Here is a 21,306-nt window from a genome sequence, read left to right on the forward strand (position 1 = left end):
ATATCAGGATAGAATGTTATTTGTAATTTTAAATGCACCATGCATTTTAATACACAAATCTTTGTATATGTGTGCATTTCTGATCTTTTAATAATTTGTCATATATTGTCACAAGGCACTATTCTGACAAAAATAGTTAGTCTAAAGTGGACTTAAATGCTTAAAAATATTAATAAAATTACAAAACGCGATATTAACACGATTGATATTATTATAAATGCCAAACACTATACTAGGTGTTGGCAAAGTAAATAAAACAAGCGTTTGAATGAAAAAGAATTGTTTGAGTAAGAAGGACCGTCTTTGCTACATTAGATTGCGTAGATGTAGGACACGAGATTGCATTGATGTAGGATCAAGGTTAATTAGAGCGAAATATAACACTTTCTGCTAAGTGTTTCCTCAAAGCGATATTATAACCGCGATTGTAGCACCTGCCAAGTTATTATAGCGCGTGATACACGTGTTTTCAAAGTTGTCAGTCAACAGCCTTTAAGATTGTCCGTAGCCCTATATCGCCGGCATCGTTCGAACGAACAATCGAACGCGCCTTCTCGATCTTCGCTTTGGAGAAGTCCATTCAAAATCGACTGTCTGACCGCACGTCAATGGGGAGAGAGAGAGAGAGATTTTGGGATTCCGTCCCTTTGAGTCCTTCCTATGCGGTCCACCCAACGCGACCACAAATCTTCTCCGACCCTTCGCCGTGCATGAGGGTTGTCGCGCGGCGCGTTTCCACCGCATGTTTTTGCCGGAAGGGTGACGACACGTTACGAGCGAGTTAACTGCGGCGAAACAAAGGTACAAGGGCCGGCGTTTTTTTTTGTCGCCGGTAAACGAAGGTGTTGCTTTCTTTTTTTCGCGGAGAGAAAGAGCGCGAAGGGGAGGGAGGGACGGTCCTGTCCCGAAATTAAGTGGCTATTTTGTGGCGCTAATTGTGATAAATGCCCCGGCCAAATGGCGGTCGAGTTCGCGGTGTAATTTGTCGTTGAAAAGGGAATACTTTCTTTCCGTCTAACGTGGTGATTCATTAATTTATTTTTGGCGTGGTAAATATATCAGATTTCTCCCGCTTTTATTAACTAAAAGCTACAGTCTTTTATGATAATAAAGATAAACTCACGAACGAATGTCGTTCAAACATTGCAAAATTAGCTTTGTGGTAATTATAATTAATATGTGTTCTTCTAAATCGCTCAAATATGTTGTTGCTTTAATTTTAATTAATGCGATGTTAACGAAATTTAATATTTTAATTAGGCATTCATATAATTAAATAGAAAAATAAAAATATCATATACACATATATGAATAAAATTTACTGCACTCTGCATGATGTCGTGAAGTAAGCCTTCCGTACCAAGAACGGCTCAGTGGTCTAGGGGTATGATTCTCGCTTTGGGTGCGAGAGGTCCCGGGTTCAAATCCCGGCTGAGCCCGATTTTTTTTTGTTGCATTTTTCTAATTTAGATCGGTCTCAATTGATATTTTTTTATTAGTGTATATATTTTTGTTATATATCTGGCTGGTATTATTATTATATCTCTTATTCTCTTGAAATTAATGACAGAATGTATAACGTTAAATTTCTGACTGCGAATCCCACTATCTATTTTCTATGTATCGTTTAACCCGGCAAATCGACTGTACGTGATGTGAAAGTTAAATTAAACAAACTTGAAAATATAAAATAAATCTTCAAATAATATCTGTGCTTTGCATGCGCGATAGCGAATAACGCGCATCACGTTAAAATGTATGATAACTTTTATTATTCTTCGTATACTGCGAATGCAATAGCTCCCACCTTTTCGTTTATCGCTCGCAGAATCGTGCTAAAACTCGTTTAAGTTACAGTCCGTGATTTAATATCAGCTATAAAGATAAATCTCGGTTAATCTGTTATGAAAACCGAAAAATGCGAGTTTTAAAGTTCCGCTTGTCACGACATACAAAATTCACACGTAAGCCAATTTAATTTTTAAATTGTTATTGTAGGTACTTTATGATAACTTTTAATATAGGATATACACGCGCATATTTATTATTTTGTTAGAATAATTAGTTATTTGCAAAATGCAATTTTTTTACAATAACAAAGTCATTAACGCCTGGCCTGCTAAGAATATAGACGTGACTTGTTACGATACGCCTCTGTAGCGCAGAAGTTTTTCCGTTCATTGCGTAGAAACAGGTTTACAACGATCGATCGACCATTGCGGCACGCTCGGGCAGGTTTTCGGTTAAGTTAAACTGGTCCCAAAGGTAATTTCCTGAAAGTTGCCGGCTCGCATTAGGCGAACACGCTTGGGACACAGGTGCGTTTAACGTGTGTATTTCACGGTTTAATGCGAAGATCACACAGGAAGAAGGTGCACGGGACGGCCGGCGTCCGTGTAGGTGATACGCCACCTGCCACGCGTAATGATGATGTAATGACTTGGTGAAACCCTATCTTTATTGTTTCTTCCTCAAATTGCCGCGACTGTCGGGACACCCTTAGCGGCTGTTACCAATTTTTGGACGAGAGGAATTTTCTCTCCTACTTTTCTGACAATAAGACCCTCGGGAAAAAAGGCGGAGTAACTGCAATTGATTTCTTCGTCACAGTGACTTTCTCGAAAGTTAATGCATTATTGCGTTGTTTGTAAAGTAATATATTTTAAAAAATAATTACAGTTACGCGGAAAATAATACTAGATTATATGGCATTTTGAAATTTCTAAAAATTCTGTAAAATTCCGAACAGCGTCGATCACGATGGGTACATGACAAACCTGCTGTCAGTGCTGTCACTCCCTACTTTTACTATTTGATTTTATCCCTCTGTGACTTGGACTGCGCGTTGGACTCTTTCCAACGTGTATATAAGAAATTTATTTCCCGGCCGTTCTGACGTTCCTCAATCATTAAACGACCTCGAGCCGCCGCAGTAAATCGATCTTCACGCGCGCGCTTCTCGCTGGCGCGCATAGAACTCGCGACAATGAGACACCGGGTGACAACGGATCATCATGTTTGCGGGCGTCTCTGCGAAATTATTCTCGCGTCATTGGCCATACACACACGACAGTGGCCGGCGAGCGCGATGCATTCTTGCGATACCGTTGCACAATGTACCCCATGACACAATGAGGAACACTTTGTCGCTCGCAAGGTTTATGCCTTTCGAGAGTTTCGCGCTTTGTGTGAAGTCACCGATGTCGGGGGAGAGCCCGGAAACGCCGTTAAAACAAATTTATCGTGCCGAACAGATTTATCGCGTCGATTTAAGTTTCCTACCTTCGAAACGTTATCTCAATTGGAACGGAGTTCGGGAAGATATAGCTTCATGCTCTCTCTACGTTTCCGCAAAATTGTTTTCTATTATCTTGGGGAAACTGTTGCTAGGTCATAAAAGATTAATTTTTCCTTTCTCGCTGGCAGAGCAAATTCACCGTACCCTCTCTGCTCTCTTCTCTTCTTCACTCGGTATTCCTTCGTGTGCATTTTTGATAGATTGAAAAAGAATTTTCTCCGTGGATATCTGTCTCCCAAAAAACAATGTTCTCGCGTTATTTATTGAAATTCTCATGGCCGCATCTGCTGGTATCAATCGATCGGTTCAAACGCGAGTTGCCCGGAGCCACGCCACGAAAGCGATCCACAATGGTCGACGTCGCTGCCGCCATTGTCCTCCAGTTGGGTGTAAAGAGGCAAAAACGGTTTCAACTTTCGAGTGCCCGCACCACCCTGTCATCTCGCCCTCCGTCGCTCTTCCGCGCTGTGGAGTGCTGTCGCGGTGGCTTTTTCCAGCTTTGATGGAGCGCCTCTTCAGTGCGCATAAGATGAAATGAATTAGCGCACCGGAACCAGAAATCGGCCGCCGCCGACAACTCTGTCACCCTCTCTCTGTCCCTTTCCACTCCTCGTCTTTCCTTGCCTCGTTCTTTATCGTCGTCTCCTCCCCGCGATTTTCGAGTCGCACAGACCGTTGCGGTCCCACCAGTTTCTCTGGAGAACGCGTCGCAAGTTTGTTCGGACTTATTACAATCACTCGAGCCAAACCCTCTCCGACAGTCTGGACCGCGACGATCCGTCAGAGTCGTTGAATAGAAACGGCCGCAGTCGCGAGTTGCCGCTAGGGGTAAGAAATCGCCCTACTTTTGTTAGGTTTGGTCATCCGGATAAAATTCAAGCGCGTGCGATGATGAAGTGGTGGTAAAATTATATGCTCCCCCATGCTATTTTGATTTGCAACTTGTCAAGCCGAATGATAAAGTGGCAAAGTATTCGCGACACATATATTACATGAAATATAATACAGATAATTGCTGTAATACCATATAACATTCTTTATATAGCACTGAGAAAATATATTTTATCTCTGCCGTTGCATGATAATCAAACAACGTAAAGAAAAAACGTAAATAAAAAATCTAAATATAAAACAAAACGAGAGAAAAATAGCTTGTTTACTGCAAGAAGTTGTACAGTTTAGATCATAAAATTTCGATTTTTTATCGTATAAAAGGAAAGAAAGATAGATTAATATTATGTGACATTATATTACTCTGTCTTCACATTAGCTTAGGAATATATCAAATCTCTGAAACTGTCTTAGATTGCTGTCACGCGGGAAAGATCGAACGAGTTGCGTAATGCGATTTATATGTAACGTTACATAATTTAGTATCGCGATGATGTTATTGTGCTCGACACAGCGTCGCAGATTGTTTCGTAGAATTCGGTAAAGTGAACCGAACAACGCTTAATACGCCGTCGTCATTTTCTCCGTATGCCGCTCGTGATTCCATTAAGTTTCTCGACAGCGCAAGGACGAAACGCGCTTAATTATTCCAACGGGTTTCTCATTGATGCAGTCGTAGGATTGCGCGACACGGCACATCGCAATCTGGCAGACGGGATCAACTGGCACATGCGAATGCCGAACTGACATACAAAGGAACGTCTACATCTATGTATAAATTTTGTTGCCTATGCGATGATCCGATTGAATCCGAAACGTGAACACGCGAGGGCCCGAAAAATTGAATTGCGATTGAACATCACACACGTTCATTTAACCCGATGCCACCGCAAATGAACAAAACATTGAATTCAATTGAAGGGTGAAACGCGGCAAATATCGCCGTCGGGCGTTTCTACGGTTATTCGTTAAACGCGTGCGTATATGAAAATCGTTATTTTCCTGAATCTTTCATTCTTTTTTATTCGTCGGTATATTCTCTCTATACATAATCTTGCAATTGATTAAAAGCGTCGTAACTCAGAAGCAACCGCCGCCTCAGGTAGAAAAGATTAGAAAAGTCGTCGGGATTTAAGAGGCACTCCATACATCACTTGTATTCGCATTCACGCTTCGGACTTTAAACTGCCATAATCGAATAGCGCTTGCTACCGCTCTTAAGAGGCGAGAAATTGTCGACGAGTCCGCATTCCTTATTCTTTAGGCTCATTCCGAGCGATCCGATTGAAAAGCACCGGCCGCCGTTGTGCGGGAACGAAAGGCAGAAAGGCGGATCGTGCAAGCGCGATTTCTCGATTCTGACTTTTCGTCGTCATTCAGCCTGTGCGCGATCCGGTCCCTCTTCCTCCTCCGCGTTATTGATCCTCTAAACGGATGAATGAACCAAATCTACGCGACTACGGGGCGACTTCTTGGCTACCGTGAATGGGGCACGGCGTTGTCGCGTTCGGGCACGGAGAAAAAGGGCAGCCGGCTGGTTTTCACGTTTCGTCGGGCCCCGCGAATAGTAACACAAGTGTGCCATTGTCGGCCCAGGCTCGAGACTTCGAGAGTGCGAGAGATCTCGGCGTATTGTCGCACGGCTCCTTAGTACCATTAACTACGTTTTACCTTAAATTTAACCTAAAGTGGGAGGCCCTCTTGACAAATTTTCGGGATTTAGGGCAACACGACCGATTTTCCCGCCGACAATAGCGACCGAACCCTCCGAGTGACCGCGTTGCACTCTTGTTGAGTTGTATACTCTTTCTGACCAATCGTTTGACTGGAAAATCACGCATAGACGCGCGTTACGTCATTGAAGGTGGTGACATGTGTTGGAGACACTTCTTTATGATGAACATTTGATACATTATTTGTAGGCTTTGTATGTGAGAAACTATATTTTGGTAATCAGTTATGATTTGTCAGTTCGTAACTTTTTATCTGCTGTCACTTATCTTTTAAGTAAATTCTGAGCACATGCGACACGTGTTACGTATTTAGAATGAAATAAATTTGATGTATAACAAGATCATATAAAATTTCATTATTAGTTGCATTTATGTGTGTTTAACATTATAATTGTATTTATGCATTTAAGATATATGATATACTTATATTTGTATTACGATATATTGAAAATAATATTTTGTGTTTTTATCATGTTTGCTATTTTTTTAATTATTTTATAACAGGAGAAGCTTTTTTATATAATATATTTCTAAAATTATATTTTTAAAACATTTACATTATATTGTAATAATGAAGAGCAACATTAATATTTTAATAACAAGAACTAAATATAGCTAATTGAAAATGATTTTGCGATTTACAATAGAATTACTTTGATTATTAAAATTATTTTATAACAGTAGTAAAAACTCATTATTCTTTTATTACTCAAAATAAGATTCTTATTTTTGGTTGTTTTGTACATTTTTTAATACTAGAAGAAGAAATTTTTTTACTGCAATGAAATTTTTACATAAAAATTAAAATTTTATTGTAGAATTATTTTAGAGAATTTATTTTCTGTGAAAATAATGTATCTGATGAACAAAATATTTGAATATATCGCAGTTGCTTTAAGGAATTAAGATTCTGATGGCATTTTAATAATCGTGATATTTATTTATTTTGATTAAATTTATATTAAAAATATACAATTTTGGTTTTCTTTATAAATCATACAAAAATATATCTACAATACAATCTTACAAAATATATTTACAATATTCACAATTTTGAACGCATTCTGATACAATCTCATTGTTTTTTTCTTAGATCGTTTATCTATTGATTTAACTATATTCAAGTTATATACTCGCAAAGGTATCATGAACGTTTGAACTTTACGTTATATTATTTTACAGCCTCGAGAACTTATGTACAGACTTCCGAATTCACGAGTTAACGATTCTCTCGACGGTATGCTTCGTGCATGCTATACTTCTAAATACTGGAGTTGCAATCGCCTCCGGATTTGAAGTTTGATAATCTGCCATCGTCTCCATCTTCCTCCTCTTGTCGTTCCCTTCACTTGCATCCGCCAGGTTCCTCTTGCAACCGCGAGAGAGATCTCGCGCTTCGTATCCGACTACCTGATCCTCCTGCACGGAGTTTATTATCGTGAAATTGAACTTCTCCTCGGGGCCGACGTCTTCGTTCGCGATCGATCGCTCGAGGCGTTCGGTTACGGCGGTTCCGCGACCGGATTTGCCATCATCACTCTCACTTTTCATGGATCTTCTTTCATCTTCTTCTTGATCGCATTTCCGGCTGGGCGATTCCTCTCCGCAGCTATCTTTCCGTTTACTGCAGGTCCGTAAGCAGCAGCATTTCTGGCTCTGGCCGGATGGCAGGTCCTCCTTCTTATATTTCACCCGGCGGTTCTGAAACCAGATCTTCACCTGTTTCTCCGACAGCCGCAGATTGGTCGCGATCTCGATTCGACGTAGTCGAGACAGATACATGTTCGAGGAAAACTCGCGCTCCAACTCTAACAGCTGAGTGCTTGTGAACGCGGTCCGGATACGCTTCGAGCTGTTGCTAATGGAGCTCGGGGATTTTGGCGGAGGCGTCGGGGTGCTGTTGCGGGACGGAGACTCGTTGGGTGTTGAAACGTCTGAGGAAAAAGGTCAGAGGTTAATGGCGCTGCTGCGAGAGAGAGATACTTATTACGATAGGAGAAATTCGATAGATCAATGCTTGCTTTTATGTGATATGTCTAGCGAGATTGGAAAGATACCATAAAAATGCATATTTTATGTCAAAATAATATCTTGGAAATCTTAAAAAAATGATTGAATATTTTAATATATCTGTATTAATTTTATTTTATTAATATATAATAATTATATGTATTTATTTATTATATATTATATGATATTTATAATTATATTAAATATTATATAATTAAGTGGAAATAAATGACGTTTTTGTGAGATACGAGATACCATTAAATACGATTTTAGGGTCGCTCTATTAATTGCTAACGATCATATTGCGTGTCTAACGCACGATAGTGATTATACGTTTACGAATCATTAGTAGTCGATTGTCACGGATTTATTCTAGGTTAATTACTAGCCACATTTTTACCTGGCAGTCTGTTTGTCGAGGTATTCAAAGGTGACGGAGGACTCTGTCTAGGTATCGGCAAGACACCCAGCGTCGGTGGGCTGATCGGCACGGGCATAGTGGGTGGCCTGGGCACCGGTCTGATAGGTTGGTAGCCCAAACCCACATTAAAAAAATTGAACATATAATTAGGCAGATTGCCATAATATGGCAGCGGGTATGAGGGCGGTGAGTTGTTGCCGATCAAAGAATCCACTAGGAAGCTTCGAGACATTTTCTTCTCGTTAAAAAATCTTCGGAAGATTAACACAGCTGCTCAAGTTGTGTCCAACTTTAAGCCGTGGAGTTCACACGCGACACAAAGTAATCCAACGATCATTGAGATCTTGTCGCACTTAACTTCTGTTTAATCCCCGCTTTGAGTTTAACAGGACGAAATCCTTCTTCCGAAGAACGATACTTTAAAATCACTTCGTTCTTAAATCTTTCCAATGGTTTCTCTTTGAAAAATGATCAGCTTTCTCCACTTTTTCTCTCGCGATATCGATTCGGATCTTTTAATGTTTTCAATTATAAGACGAAATCGAGCCGAATGTAGACTCGCAGATCCTAACTGCACGAAGGTACATCGAATTCTGTATTTCCAGGACCCCCGACTCGTTATATATATACGGGGTGCAAACTCCACCCAGGGGTTGGTTTTTGATCCGGGGCCCCTTCATACGGGGCCCCGCCCTTCTTCTCCGCGAGGGTGCCCCATTCGGGATTCACCCCAACTGCCCTCCCCGGGGAACGACAGTGAGTAGGGCATTTTCTCGCAGCGCTAATTCGACGGGTGGCTAATATCGCCGGAAATTTTATACGGCCTCTTTACCCATCTTTCTATTATTATCGACGTTCTCCAACCCCGCTATACCCTGCCCGTTGTTATTCCGGAGTACGACCGATGAACTCAAAGTATAATTTAAATCGATGGAAATGAGTTAATATAGATATTAGATTTTTTCCTTCTTTTTCGATAAGTTTATAAAAAGCTTTAAAAAATTCTGAAATCAACTTTAAAAATCTCGAGTTACCGCAAGGAAATGAAAATAATCGAGTTCATGATTTATAAAAATCCAACGTTACGTAAAAGACATATTTTATCGTGCGAATTATCATTCGGAAATACTATTATTAATGAATCTCATTATATATTATAGTGTACGTTTCAATGTTGATACAATCTCCGTTGTCTATACGATGATTTAAATTTATATGGTCCAGTTTCGAGGTGAGCAGTGAGAAAGAAAAAGAATCTTTTCATCCATTCCTTCGATTTTTCTTCACGTACAAGTGGAACGTTCTTTCGTGTTCCTTTCTATCTTTTCTCCTCGTCAACCTTTATCAAATAGGTTTCTTTCGAACGTGCTGACGAATCTGCACGGGTAATCAAGATAAGCTAGTAAGAAGAGTCGGGGCTAAAGACACTAGTATCTACTCTGGTTTGTGGAAAGCGTCATTAGTAATCTTCATCCGTATGAAATTAGGCAAATGACGCTACAATGGATCTCGAGAAATAAATTAAAATTGGACGTGATAATATAATGATCTAATCTAGCCTTTAGCTGCCAATGCATATGAAATATTTTAGAAGCAGAATATTAAGAGAATATATCTAACACGTGTATCTCTAATTTTATCCTGCTTATTTTGTCCTCTTTGCATAATCCTCATTTATTTATAGTTCACTCGGATATATGACTTTTAAAGAACTTAAATGCGGTTTGAAATTTATATAAACGATTTAAGTAACGTATGTTTAGAAATTATGCGAACGCACGTTTAAATAAATGCAGAATACGAATAAAGAAATTGTAATATACCTCGATTTCCTTTTTAAATATTCGATTCACGAGTCGCAAAATTTCCGGGTGGATCCGCGGAGAAATGAATTTCGACATTATCGCCGTCTATTACGTAGGTGGATAGTTTCATAGGAATAGTTCATAGGATTAGTTTCATAGGAATGAGATTATGCCGGTGTGACGAGCGACAGACGAAGCCGCTTTCCGTCGGTGTCTTTCCGAAGGGGCGAAACATAAATTCGTTTCCCGCCGCGGTCGATATTCAGCAGGGAAGCTTAAATCAAATCTCGGATCTGCCTTAGAAACTAAGACTCTTCTGGTCTTACTTTTTATTTGCTTCTTTCTCCTTCCTCTTACGAGAATTTGCATTCTCGAGTGTATTACGTTGATAAAATCCTGCAGTTGAAGTAAAAATCATTGTTGCGGGTTGCGGGAATAATGAGAGAAAAATGGCGAGAGAGAACTATACGGAATTCGTCGGATAGCTCGATGGTCCGAATGTTGAATGACAAATACCGAGGATCGTCAGAAAACGTTTTATTTATCTGTAGAGGATTCAGTATATTTTTTTTAATCTCCTTAAAGTGATATTTAGCAAAATTGTAGAAATTATTTTTTTATTGCAATATCTAATATATTTTAATCAAATTACGAAAGAAATTTAAATTCTTAAGTGAACCAAAACAATGATTTATATATAAATGATAAGTTGCAACTGCAAGTAAAATGTATTAAAAAATTCGTACTTGCACAATGTTATAATAGTTTATAGAAGTTATCAGTTATTTATCGGTTTTTTATTGACGCAAATGAAAACCTAATTATTATTCATAGGATATATTGCATTTGAATTTTAAGTATAAACATATTGCATTCGCGTGTAACGTATTTGTATTGAGATTCCCTCCGAAAATTGCCACTGCGGTATAGTCTATCAACGGAAAGAGAGGCAATAACGTTTCGGTAATGCTGTTTGACTTCCATACACACGACTAATTTCTTGATTAGCCGTTCCTGTAATTTATCGAGCGAGTCGCGCAATAGACGAGACTGTGTGATGCGCTCACAAAGCGGAAAATTAGTGTTTAACATGAAACGCCGTTTCGAATATCCACTTTCACGATCCGAGTTTCGGCCTCGTCATTGCGCGAGTGTATTCTTGTGCGAACGACTCCATGCCGGCTGCACCTGTCGATGAACCCGAAAATTAATTGCGCGCGACGACGCATTCGTTATGTCGAGGGAAACGCGACCTGATGATCGCTTCGTGATTGGAACAAAATTGGGGCAATATGATACAATGATAATACATTTTAGTAAATACCCTAGAAGAGAAAGAAATAATAGTTGCTGCGATATTTAAATATTGATAGTTATGAAATTATTTGACTTGTGCAATTGTGCCGTAAAAATATTAATAAATCTCATGCAATAAACTTTTCAGTTAAATGAAAAGAAGTGCTCTTTAAAAGGAAGTCTCAAGTTTTGCATTAGCTGTAAAACACTTAACATTTTATTAGTTTAATTAGTTTTTATTAGAATTATCTATATACATGTTATCCTTACCTATTATCGTCAATGAAAATTTACATTGGATCGTGATAATCTCTAATCTAAGGATTGAACGTTTTGATATTGGCAGATAATATACCGTATTATTTAGCGCGCGCCGGTAAAGTTGAGAAAACATAGCCGTGATTTTAAACCCCCTAACAACACGACTAATTCCATTATCGAGGCATACACGAAGGGGCACACCCCCCGCACTCTCACATCCTTGCCGTCCGCCTATTAAAAATCACGGTAACGTTATCTTACGGGGCCGAGAGTCGTGAATAATACAATAACGCTTCTCTCTCCCTTGCCTCAGCATATGTCCGCCGGATCCGCGATTCCAAGGGGATGCCCGCGGAACCCTTCAACTAGGGGTCGAGAACCACCCTTCCCATTGCAAAGGGAACGATTCGGACTCGCAGCATATAGTTCTCGTCCTGCGGACTCACGTGCGTCCTTAGCGGCGTATCTGTAGCGTCATTACATAGGAAGGATATTTTAATTTCGTGCACGACCCTCTACCTGGAGTCGTCCTATTGGTCGCTCCCTTTTATCCGGGGCGTGACTACCCTCGTACGGTCGCGATAGTTGTCCAATCTTTGTGCCCATGAGCATCCAGAATTTCCGTTTCGAGAGCAGGCCTTCAAACCTCTGGCGAGAGCATCGAAGCGTCGCAATTTTTAATCAGTAACAGCCATAGCGAAGCGCAGCATCACAGAGTAATAACAGTATAGTTTAACATATAAGATTTTAATTATTTTATAAACGATATAAGTATGATGTTCTTTATTCTTCTAAAATGCCAATTATTTATTATTGAAAGTTATGATAAAATTGTGTGAAATCTTAGTGATACATTTGTTATTTAAAACCGAAATTGGAACTATTGCCATGTAAGAATATCTCTTCCAATATTTTTTCTAAGACTGAGGACGAGGGATTTAAGTATATAATATATAAGGTTTAAGTAAGGAATTTACCTTTGACATTTCTTATTGGATATAATGGTTGGATATAATAAGAGACAAGGACATATTACATGTGAATACGCGTTCTTATCGATGTGCATTCGAGCCAAAGATATTATGCATGATCTTAAAGAGAAAATTATCTTTATCAAGTTTCTTCTTTGTAACAGGAAGTTATAAATAGAAAGGTGATTTTCCATTTGATTTTGGCGTGAGATGCTCTCTACTCCAAATTCAGTATCGATCGATATTCAGAGCTAATTGAGTCAAAGCAAACTATACCGGGAAACTCGGTAATAATCATTTACTGCGGTCACGATAGAATCGATCTGCTTATTGTTAATTTCAGGTAAGAACGTAACATCCGCAGATAACATCGCGCAGCACCGCGATAAATATAGTCAACATACTTTTAACAATATTCTTGTAATACGTTACGTCACTTTATGCCCCACTTGATGCGAATATCGGTTCGGGATATGGAATCTAAACACGAATTGAAAATCTCTCTCCGGAATATCAGGATAATCGCTGTCGTATACATATACGATTCGGCTTAGCTGGGCGAACTTATTCCTCGTTGTGAAACTTTCAAGGTATCCTGCTGCGAGGCAATATCGCCGGTGGCAGGTCTTGCGAAATTTCAGCGAAATACTCGAGACTGATTCAGTCAAGCTAAATATTTGAAAACATATCTCAGTATCTCGTCCAGAAAATCGCGGAAATGAAGCTGAAAACCGAAAGGACTTTCTCGCAATCGTTTCGACGATAAGCGCCTCCGTGCTTGGGCATTAACCTTTTGACGCACTCCGGGACTTACATATAAACGCTGGCAAACATATTACACGAGCACGTCGTATTTTTCTCGAAAACCAAACGTAAACTTCGACTGTTGGTGCCTGGAACTGACGGCTTAACGAGCCGGAAGGGAGAACTTCCATCCTCAACTTCTGCAAATCGCATTTCGACACTTCTCGTCTTTCCTTATATTTTCCACTACCTCTCTTTTTCTCATATCAACGACTGACTTGTCACTTTTACGGTGCGGTACTCGATCGCGCACTTTCGTTCGAAAAACTACTTTTATTCCGATGAAATCGTATCGCGACGGTAAAATCGACTAAAAGCATTCGAGCATATGAAATTATAACTATTGCCAAAATATATTTTTTATCTTTTTCTACTATGTAACAAAACGAATATATTTGACTATGATCGGATCGAATAATTCACATTCGACGTTTAAAGTGAAATTCGTACGCGACCCTTGAAGAAAGTTTCACAAGTATTCTACCCTACGTAATAAAATATTACGACTTAGGGGAAAGATATGGGTTACTTCCATTGAAGTCTGAGGTAAATTTAATTTTGTCGTTCTCGCGGTAATACGAACCCGACAAAACTCGTGGTTGACGTCGATCTTAGCTGACAACTCAGATATTTACGTCGCCATTTTTCAATCGGCCGCGGCGGAGTACGCCGAAAGTTCTGCTGGCGAACTGTCGTACATCGTGAGAGAATCCGCTGCGAACTTTTCATATTCGCGTTTAATCGAATAAAAGTCATCCGCAAATCTCCCGGCTTGACAAATTGAATTTTTCATATAACCATAGTAACGACACAAAATTTGCATTTTTATAGCTTGAGAGATTCAGTTTTTTAATCTGTTAACGCTGCGATATATTTAACTCATATACTCTTACTAATAAATAAGTAAATGAAAAATTTTGATGTTTAATAAAAACAATTCAAATATAATACAATCAAAAAAATTTTCGCTTTATTATTTCTAAGATTATCGAATAATTTACAGTCATCTATTTTAACTTTGAATTTGTTTATCAAAATAATGTATTCGCTTCACTGACTTCAGTATGATGCCACGATTTGTGTTCAAACATTACATCAGACATTACATTGAGAAAGATTTTACGCATTGATAGTTGCTAACCTGGTCTTTATGCTAACGTCCGTTAACAAAAAGAGAAGATTGAGCACAAAACGAAAGATTCTACGAGATAAACGCGATAAAGCATATAATATGAAAACAGTAGACAATAATCCTTACGCTACCATGCACGTGATCTATTTTAATCCAGGCCCTCGATATATCTCCCTTTAAAACATCGATCTTGATCGAGACTCACGGAAGATGGAATCAGGTTTTCTTTCCCGATGTGTACACACGGGGGACACTCAGCCGATTGATGTCCTCGACAAACTCGCTGCTCCTTCGGAGTCTTTACTCCTTTCACCGTCGATAGTGTACTCCCTTCCACCCCGATCTCTGAGGTAGAGCTTCGGAAATTAGACTTCGGCTCATTTCACCCGGCGGAAAAAAACGCGCATTCTCCGTTCGAGAATACGAGCTCACAAAGGAGCATCCCATTCGAGTCGAACAACCCACGCCGTTGGTCATCTATATGAAAGGGAAAAGAGAGAAAAAAAGCGGCGCCGATAGATATGATCATGGGAATGGCAAATACGATTTCGGATATATCTCATTGCTGCTAGGTCGGGCAAATAATTCGGCTATAGTCGAAAGGGCGAAGACTCGCAAAAATCCTGTATAGCGCTGGGCTACCGTATCCTCCCTCGCCACATTGTCGATACGACTCACAAAGACGCTGCACGCTGATCAGCTGCGACAATTTGCTTTACTCGCGTCGATGCACCATAGCAAAGGGCCACTTAACCCTTTTCGGAAAAGTAGAACTTTAAGGACGTTTGTTTTTCGATGAAATCAGATAGACGAGCGATGGGGACATTTCCAGTCGAGTTAGTCGCGGTCTTGTCTTCTGATGTAATTACTTGATATAAGTACTAGACATACTTTATCTTTGCGACAAGCAGTTTGAAATTTCATATTACCCCTGTCGTCGGTTCTTTTAATATCAGTTAGAATATTTTGAAAGAACAATAAATTCATTCTCTCCTTCTCTGTCTCTCTCAGCGATGAAAGTCACGTTAGGAAGTTTCCTCGAAAGTAACTATTCGTCTCGGATTCGTTGAATACACCGCGGATTCCAAACGGATATGTGGCAATTTCGAAGTTTCTACCTACAGGGGTCGAAAGTTTCTCCAGTTCGATAGCGTAACTTCTGTGGTTGCGTTGAGGAAGAATTAACTGTTCCAGAGATGTCATTTTCTAAAGGATCTAAATTGGCCTTTATTAGTTATTTACTTTCTTCAGACAATTTCTTCTTTTTTTTTTGCTTTTATTTCTCATGAGAACTTCTATTTTTTCCATGGTTGAGAATGTGTGTGCTATTAACAGCGAGAAGGAATTTTTTTTCCCTCTAATATTTCTCTTTTATCATGTAAATTTTCCTGCGGTAAAAATCTGCTAACAAATTTAATATAAGTCTACTCTGTTTCTGATCTTACGTGTTGTGTTGTAAAAATTAGAGACAAAAAGAGCATAAATATTAGGTGAGGAACAATAGTTTAAAAATTACCTCTATAATAATGCATTCATTAAATATTGTACGTCTTTTTAGTTACACATTGCTAATAACAGAATAAACAAAACTAAATATTTCTGACGAGCCGTCTGTCTGGCGCCTATATTCATTAGATACGTATATTCATAAATAACTATAGTGTAATTATTTTTCATGCCCGAGTTAACACGGGCGCGTGCACGGTAATATAAAATAAAGCGCTGCCCGAGTTAAGTAACTCGGACTTAAGGGGTTCGTCTAAAAAATACGTTATAAATAATATGTGAGAGATAAAAATACGAAGCTCTATTTAACCGATTTTAATGCCGACAACTGATAGATCCGATAATAAACCGCTGTTTTCTGATGTCCACATTTATGTTTCCATTTAATTAGTCACGTCAAATGCGAAATGTAATATGAAGATTTATTTGGTTCAAAAACGAAAGAGCATCGATGATCTTTTGTCGGCAACGTTACAATATTGTTTCGCGCTGTATTGTCGACAACAATGATCGGTCCCGCGGTGATAGGATCATCCTAGCGTGGATCATTCGGTAATTTCACCCGTGTTACACGTGTTTTATTCTACGTGCAGGAGGGACGCCTTTTTCCCCTTCTCCATTCTGGCTATTATGTTGGTCATTCATTTTTCCTTTTCTCATTCGCTATATTTTCTCAGTCTTTAGTTTTTCCCTTATTTTCTTTTTTTCCTTATCCCTATATCTTGAAATTGTAATATAATTTTTGTTACTTTTTATTTGTATTTTCTTTAAATTATACACGTTTAATTATCGTTTTATTATTTAAATTCTTCTGTTCTTAATTTATTTTAATATTGTCTGCTAAAATAAGATTTTTTCTCCGTTTCACATTCGTAACTTTTTTATTTTTCTTCTCCTTTACTCTCTAGAATTTGGGCATTTATGTTTTGACACGCGTCGAGGATTCTACGTGAAAGCAGCAGTCAGTTTCGCTCTCTTCTTCATCTTCCTTTGAAGATTCGCGGTTACCGCACGGTTTGTCGAGCAGCGTGAATCGGACGACGATCGTCCCGTAGCAGGATCGATGGTGAGAGTATCATGAGACGTAATGACTGGCTCGTCAAACGTTAAAAGGTCCGAAAGATACGTCAATGCGGATGAGAAAGCAGCTAAGCGCATCTCCCTCTCTTTCAGGAATAACGGAACGAATAAATCTATGCTAATTCCATTTCGCGCGAGAGCACCCGCTGGTTAGGATAATACGGACCGCCGAAGTAATCGAATTATTGTGCCGATTTTTGTTCGCTTCAGATAGCCACAAGTATTGAATCGAACCTTGCCTCGCAAAGGAGCATTCGCAACATGCAAATTCTGATTTTAATAGAAGTTAGCATGCATACGGAATATTCTGTATTCTTCTCGCTTCCCCCCTTACATTCACGAACAGATAAGGACTAATAATTTTTGGAATAGGTAATTAGAGATAATTTTTTATCTATAAAAATATCAAAGAAATGTTTAAGTTAGTTATTCGCGTAACTTTATTAATTCGTTCTTAATTTAATTCGACCTTTAATTCGATGATTAACAATTTTATTAAAAATCTAAAAATTCCAAATGGTTTTTTTTTTGGGCACACAGAAGATATATCACGCGCATAAAAAAATAACACAAGTTACATGACAAATCCTGCAAATCCATTTTACACGAAAAAGAACTTTAAAGGTAAAGCGCAAACAGAGACACGGTTACCTACTTTGCGAACCAAGAAAGAGGATTACATTGCGTGCCACAATTTTTCTTATGTATTCTTTAAACCATCTGCCACCAGCGCGAAAGGCGGATTATGTATGGTGAAGCTCTTTCGTACACGCGCACAAGAGAATTTGGCTCGTTTGGTCTGTCTCTAAGCAAGATACTCGACAAGATATTCGAGGATACCCTAGAACTTCATTCTTGAGGTTGTTTCACGTTGGAAACCCAGTTCACCGCGAGAATATTTCACGTATCTCTGACACGTTCGTAATTATTCCAGCAAAGTTTGGTCAATGTTTGCGAAACAATGTTCTCATTATCTTTCATGTAAGAGTTTAGCACAAAGGATAGTCTTAGGTGCGAAATACACGAGGTTCACAAGACCTTTCGTACTTATACCTGTTCTACTACAAGATATTTTATTTTGTGTATTCGTAACATAAGAAAATAGAAATATAAAAATAGAAAATATATCTGTATACAGTTTCTTCTATTTTTATTTTTTAATATATTTACTACTTGAAGTATACAGTTACTGATAAAACTGATAAACGCTTACATATAAACATATCGGAAATGATAATTAAAGTGGCTTTTATATCTTTTAAATCAGAGAAGAAGTAAAGAGGCATGCTCCGTCGCATTGGTTTTAACGACGCGATCTAATCCCCTGAAAGCTGACCTTTCCTCGTTTCCCTCCTAAGTGGCTTTGCGAAAAATGAACTTACAATGACGAAGCAACGCCAGAGATATCCTTTCCGCTCCGAATTTCGCCAGTACCCCCTTTCACGATGGATGTTTTATAGATTCATCACGGTTCATGGGAAGGGACTAACAAAAAAGACTGTCGTTAAAAGACTTTTCGTTGGTTGCGTCGTCACCAATTATTCTCAAAATCTAAATCGATTTATTGTAATGAAGATTAATTGAAGGAAAGGAAAGGAATAGGAAAAACTTATTTAATATTGTTAGCATTAATTAATTTACGAACTACGATATTGTTAATTTAAGAATAATCTAGTAGGGTATGTAGCTTAAATAAAACAAGATCAAGTAAGATCAAATAAGATCAAATAAGAGATCAAATGAGAGAGATAAAGAGAGAAAGTGAACTTAAAAAATATATATATACAATGATCATAGTGATTATTACGTTGAGAAACGATTTTACGTTAAACTTAATTCTCAAAAGTAAAGGAGAACATAATATATACACTGAAAAAAAAAATACTTAGATCCAAGAAAATATTTTTTCACATAGTACCAATGGCTTATTACTTAATTTAAGTAAAGATATCTAATTCTAAATAAATATGTGATTATATTAAGTAAATAAGCCATTGGTACTATGTGAAAAAATATTTTCTTGGATCTAAGTATTTTTTTTTCAGTGTACATTGAAAAAACAGTGTCTTGTGTATCCCCTAAGGGTGAATTCAGAAGCGTCATTTATTAAAGTCAGCGTCTCTCTGGAACGATTGCTCGAAAACTTCGTTAAACTATTTCATCCGTTTTTCCGCTGACGATCAAACCTCGTTTTGCTTTGCCGTCCACGTTGGACAATGGACGAAAATTGCGATTTAACTTCGTTGCGAGAGCAGCGCCCATAACGTTATTGCGCTTCCGACCACGTGCCGGCACATAATGCACGCGTGCCGGGATAATACTTGGCTAAAGACGCCTTCTGATTAAGGATATGCCGTCGCGTTGCGCTAACGGACGTATTGTCGTCTCGCGGTAATCGCGTTATCATCGGGGTTGAAAGGACTAGGTGTTTTGAAAGGAACGAAATTCTCAGCACATTCTGTCGTAATTCGATTTTGCTGTGTAATAAAAATTAACTCTGAACTCGGTGCATTCGAACAAAGAATAGTAGAATGCACGAAAAGTGTGAAATAAATGTGATAAATTTTAGATATGGAGAGAATAAAAATGTTATTCTGTCTTTTAATGCTATTTTTCTGTGTGTGAGAGAGAGAGAGAGAGAGAGAGAGAGAGAGAGAGAGAGAGAGAGAGAAGTTAGTTTTGTCTGCAGTATAAAATATAATAGGATAGAGCATTTTATTATATTGCACTACAAAATTTTCGCAGTTTTAAGCATTATTTTAATTAATTTTCTCTTTTTCGCTTTCTATGTAACATTGTGTATGTGCTGTATGTGTTATTATAGTTCTAATTACAACTTGAACTTTCAACTTTAGCTTTTTATTGCTTAACTTTTACACCAGTTGTTTATTCGTACGATGAACTACATACTAAAAGACGTAGTGAAATATAGCAGAGAAATATGCTGTATTGAGAAAAACTTGATACTTTTGATAAATAAAAACAAATATTCTTTAAAAAGCTAATGTATAATATAGAAATGTATAATAGAATGTAGACTGCTATATGTGCTGTCTGCTTGCATTAAGTAGCACCATTGTTTTTGTCGGCACTATTTACCTTCCAGCAGCAACGACTAAATCAGACTAGCGAGAAGAATGTTTGCGTAATAATTTTCATGCAACAACTGCAGCGCTGCAGCGCTCGTTTACCGATCGTGACAATACAAAAATTATTCGAAGCTGTTGAAAATAACGGGGAATATTGAAAAGAAAAATTTAAATATCACTAGACGTTTTACATATTATAACGTCAAATGAAGAATTTCGATATCGGTAATCGATATTTTCACTAATTGCAAGTTTACTTTCTTAAAATTCCATGAAATATTTTATTTCGTGAAACATTTATGCATTAAATTTCTTAAAATGTAGAATTTGATTTGTTAAATTTATGGAACGTTGTTTTAAAGATGAGAAAATTGTTTCAGAATGTTATTCTGAATTAATAATGGAATTTTTCGATGAATGCAAAATAGATTCATTTCAAACAATCTTCAGTATCTCTCGCGTAGATATTAAAATTTTTAACCCTTTATTGCCGGGCTCTTCTGTACGTCCTTACACCTAAATTCGGCAGAACGCCAAGAATGTATCGGCTGCTCGATTCGCTCGGAATCATTATCATTCCATCCAGGTGCGTGCTTATTCGCGTATTCAAGTGGCTCGCAACATCCCCGTGGAAGGGGGCGACACGAGTCTATAAAATCCCATAAACATCCCCGAAGAGCGCTATAGGGGCGGTCGCCACTGAAAGGAATAAAATATCGCTTTCTGCGGCAATTTTACGGCAATTTTCCGACTCGCTGGAAACCGCGCCGAGCGCATCAAGAACCAGGTGTTCGTCGATTCTGACATTCGCGCCCGAAGGACTCGCGCTACTGGTTAGAGCCTTCCGAATCGTCGAGGACCGACGATTAATAGCCGGAGAGAGCAGTTCGATGATATTCTGGTGGTTTCCAACAAAAACGGATACGACGCGACGTAGACAACGCGTGCGTCGCGTAAACGGCCAATGGTGCGTATGATCAATATGAATATCATTCTGTTCCAGGACTTT

At 38.5% G+C, this 21,306-nt stretch overlaps 1 protein-coding gene and 1 non-coding gene across 2 annotated transcripts; one reads left to right on the forward strand and one right to left on the reverse strand.

The window, feature by feature from the left end:
• The first annotated feature begins 1,367 nt into the window (after nt 1–1,367).
• Trnap-ugg (transfer RNA proline (anticodon UGG)) lies at nt 1,368–1,439 on the forward strand. The gene has a single exon. It is a non-coding gene; the product is annotated as a tRNA-Pro (tRNA).
• A 5,695-nt stretch (nt 1,440–7,134) lies between these two features.
• LOC139770431 (uncharacterized) lies at nt 7,135–8,585 on the reverse strand. Its single transcript, XM_071702373.1, has 2 exons — nt 8,333–8,585; nt 7,135–7,856 (listed from the first exon to the last, which is right to left on the reverse strand). Exons 1-2 carry the CDS (start codon nt 8,583–8,585, stop codon nt 7,135–7,137), a joined length of 975 nt encoding a protein of 324 aa, XP_071558474.1.
• Nucleotides 8,586–21,306: the final 12,721 nt, after the last annotated feature.

Source organism: Temnothorax nylanderi, unplaced genomic scaffold, assembly GCF_030848795.1.
Source record: "Temnothorax nylanderi isolate EJ_2023f unplaced genomic scaffold, tnyl_v1.0 TNYL_tig0003_pilon, whole genome shotgun sequence".
Lineage (NCBI taxonomy): Eukaryota > Metazoa > Arthropoda > Insecta > Hymenoptera > Formicidae > Temnothorax > Temnothorax nylanderi.